The 2,500-nt window shown below is 39.4% G+C and overlaps 1 protein-coding gene across 1 annotated transcript in view; it reads right to left on the minus strand.

Annotated features, from left to right (window-relative positions):
* LOC119581086 (glucose dehydrogenase [FAD, quinone]-like) overlaps positions 1 to 2,500 on the minus strand; it is a 94,251-nt gene that overhangs the window by 2,033 nt on the left and 89,718 nt on the right. The window contains exon 10 of the mRNA XM_037929409.1: positions 328 to 550. Coding sequence (XP_037785337.1) covers positions 328 to 550 — 223 coding nt within the window. The remainder of the gene's footprint in view (positions 1 to 327; positions 551 to 2,500) is intronic.

The raw sequence follows: 2,500 nt of genomic DNA on the forward strand, positions 1-2,500 counted from the left end.
CGATTATGGCGAAGACCCTGTCTGCTTGAATATATAGGTGTCCAAAAGTATCATTAATAAATTATATTCATTAGGTATGAGCGAAACATCCCTTAAATAGTCAATTTAAAAGAAAAATTATTTATTACGAATCACCAATGCTTATATGTGTAAAATCTAATTTAAAAATCACTCATCTACAGCAATCGACAACAAAAATAATTGAGTAATAATACGAAAAATACAAAACGCGAAAGATACACCGCCCACACCAAACACCAAAAACCCCGAAAGATGCAACCCCTAAAAAATACATATATAAACAACAGCGACGAAACCGCGACTCACTTGAGCTCCGGATCGACCACGGCTTCGGGGTCCCAGTACGGCCCCATCTTGCAAGTTCCGACCGGGTGGTAGATGGTCGAGGTGTAAGACCGGGCCAGGCACTCCCAGTACTCGTCCGTCCAGGGCGTCGCGTACTCGCAACCGGGCATCGGGCGAGTGTAGAAGCGGGAGCCGAATTTCTTGAAGGCTTTGGTCTCGGCGAGGGCTAGGGCGATCTTGATGCCTAAGAAACGAGGGGGGAGGATGGCGTCAGGGCAAGGATCCAAGTGGCGGTGGGAGTCTACAGCAGATGAATAGATGAAACGGTGGCAGTTCAGTAAATGAGTTGAAGGGAATGTATGTGCGTATATATGTATGTATATGTATATGTGTATATATATAATGATATATACAATATATATATATAATATATATAATATATAACATATATATATATATATATATATATATATATATATATATATATATATATATATGATGTATATTATATAATACTTATATATATTATATAATATATATATGATAATATATATAATATATGATATATAATACACACACACACACACACACACACACACACACACACACACACACACACACACACATATATATTATATATATATATATATATATTATATATATATATATATATATATATATATATATATATATATATATATAAATATATATATATATATATATATACTGAGAGAAAGCGAAAACCATGCGCAGCCACGTAACGCGATGCTGAAAGTGGGAAAAAACTGTCTCATTTGTATTATCAGATGATGGAGGACGAGAGAGAGAGTTGTCCAAACAGTCCTCCAGGGTATGTTCTGCACATGAGAAAGCTCTCGGCATGTCGGCTGGGCGAGGTCCTGTATAACACACAAAAAAAAAATTATGTCCGCCAGTTCTCATAAAAAAGGTCAGGAAGAAAAAAAATTAATCATAACGGTGATGGTATTAAACCAGCTTGTGTTTAAGAAATAGATGATATAGTATACGCTTTACTCCAAAACGAAAAAAAAAAACATTTACTCAATGTTCTAATATATGTAAAAAAGATGAATGGTGGAAGAAAAAGTTGCTCTTGGCATCACAAAACAAAAATTCGGTGTTAATTGTTGCAGTGAATGTAACAGTTCCGGCTTTCATGTTGGAATGCTGAGGCTAAATGTGAACTAAATGTTTCTCCTTTTCATTTCTCAAGTTCTATATTTTTTATGTTAGAGGCTAAAACGGAGAATGAAGTAAATAGATTTAAATATGAACTCTCATACGCATTCAAAACACAAACGTAAGGGCCTGCATACGCACACATACACTCTCGCCTAAAACACACACACATGTTCACATTACCATTCTCAGCGGATGCGGCGAGGAAGTCCCCGTACAGAATCTTCTCCTTACTTAATAATCCCGATTTTTATTTAGCAAACAATGAAAGCATCGTCATTCTGTTACAGTTGCCAGATGTCATCAAGCTAACCAAATTCCTCCGCGCTCCCGAACTGCGGATCTCTTTCATATCCTTCAAGTTTTTGTGAAGCTCGAGGGCCAGGCCATCTGCATCAAGCTTTCTCCGCTGCAGAGAGCTGACCTGTTGCAGCGTACAAGACAGGGCTGCCTGATTAACGAGTGCTATGCGGTTGAAGAGAGCGCTGGTCCAAGACGGAATTCACCCTTGTTTACATGTGTGGTTTGTTCTTGTGCTGATACCCTTGAGGCGAATCACATAGGCGAGGAAAGTTACTGGTGAAATTCTTGGCTTACTATTGATTTGGTTTACTTTAGACTTACGCAACTCTCCTTCTCCCTCCCCCCTCACTCACTCACTCACTCAATCACTCACTCTTTCTCTCACTCTCACTCTTACTCTCACCCTCTCTCACTCTCTCTCTCGCTCTCTCTCTCTCTCTCTTACTCTCTCTCTCGCTCTCACTCTCACTCTCACTCTCACTCTCACTCTCACTCTCACTCTCACTCTCACTCTCACTCTCTCTCACTCTCTCTCTCTCTCTCTCTCTCTCTCTCTCTCTCTCTCTCTCTCTCTCTTTTACTATCACACTTTACCCGAAAGTTATATAAGAAACCAGCGCTGGCCACCAACCACAACCATGGCCGAGATGTTATGCAGGCGACAAACCTTATCCCCCACCAACTGAATGGT

Source organism: Penaeus monodon, chromosome 14 (assembly GCF_015228065.2).
Source record: "Penaeus monodon isolate SGIC_2016 chromosome 14, NSTDA_Pmon_1, whole genome shotgun sequence".
Taxonomy (NCBI): Eukaryota; Metazoa; Arthropoda; class Malacostraca; order Decapoda; family Penaeidae; genus Penaeus; species Penaeus monodon.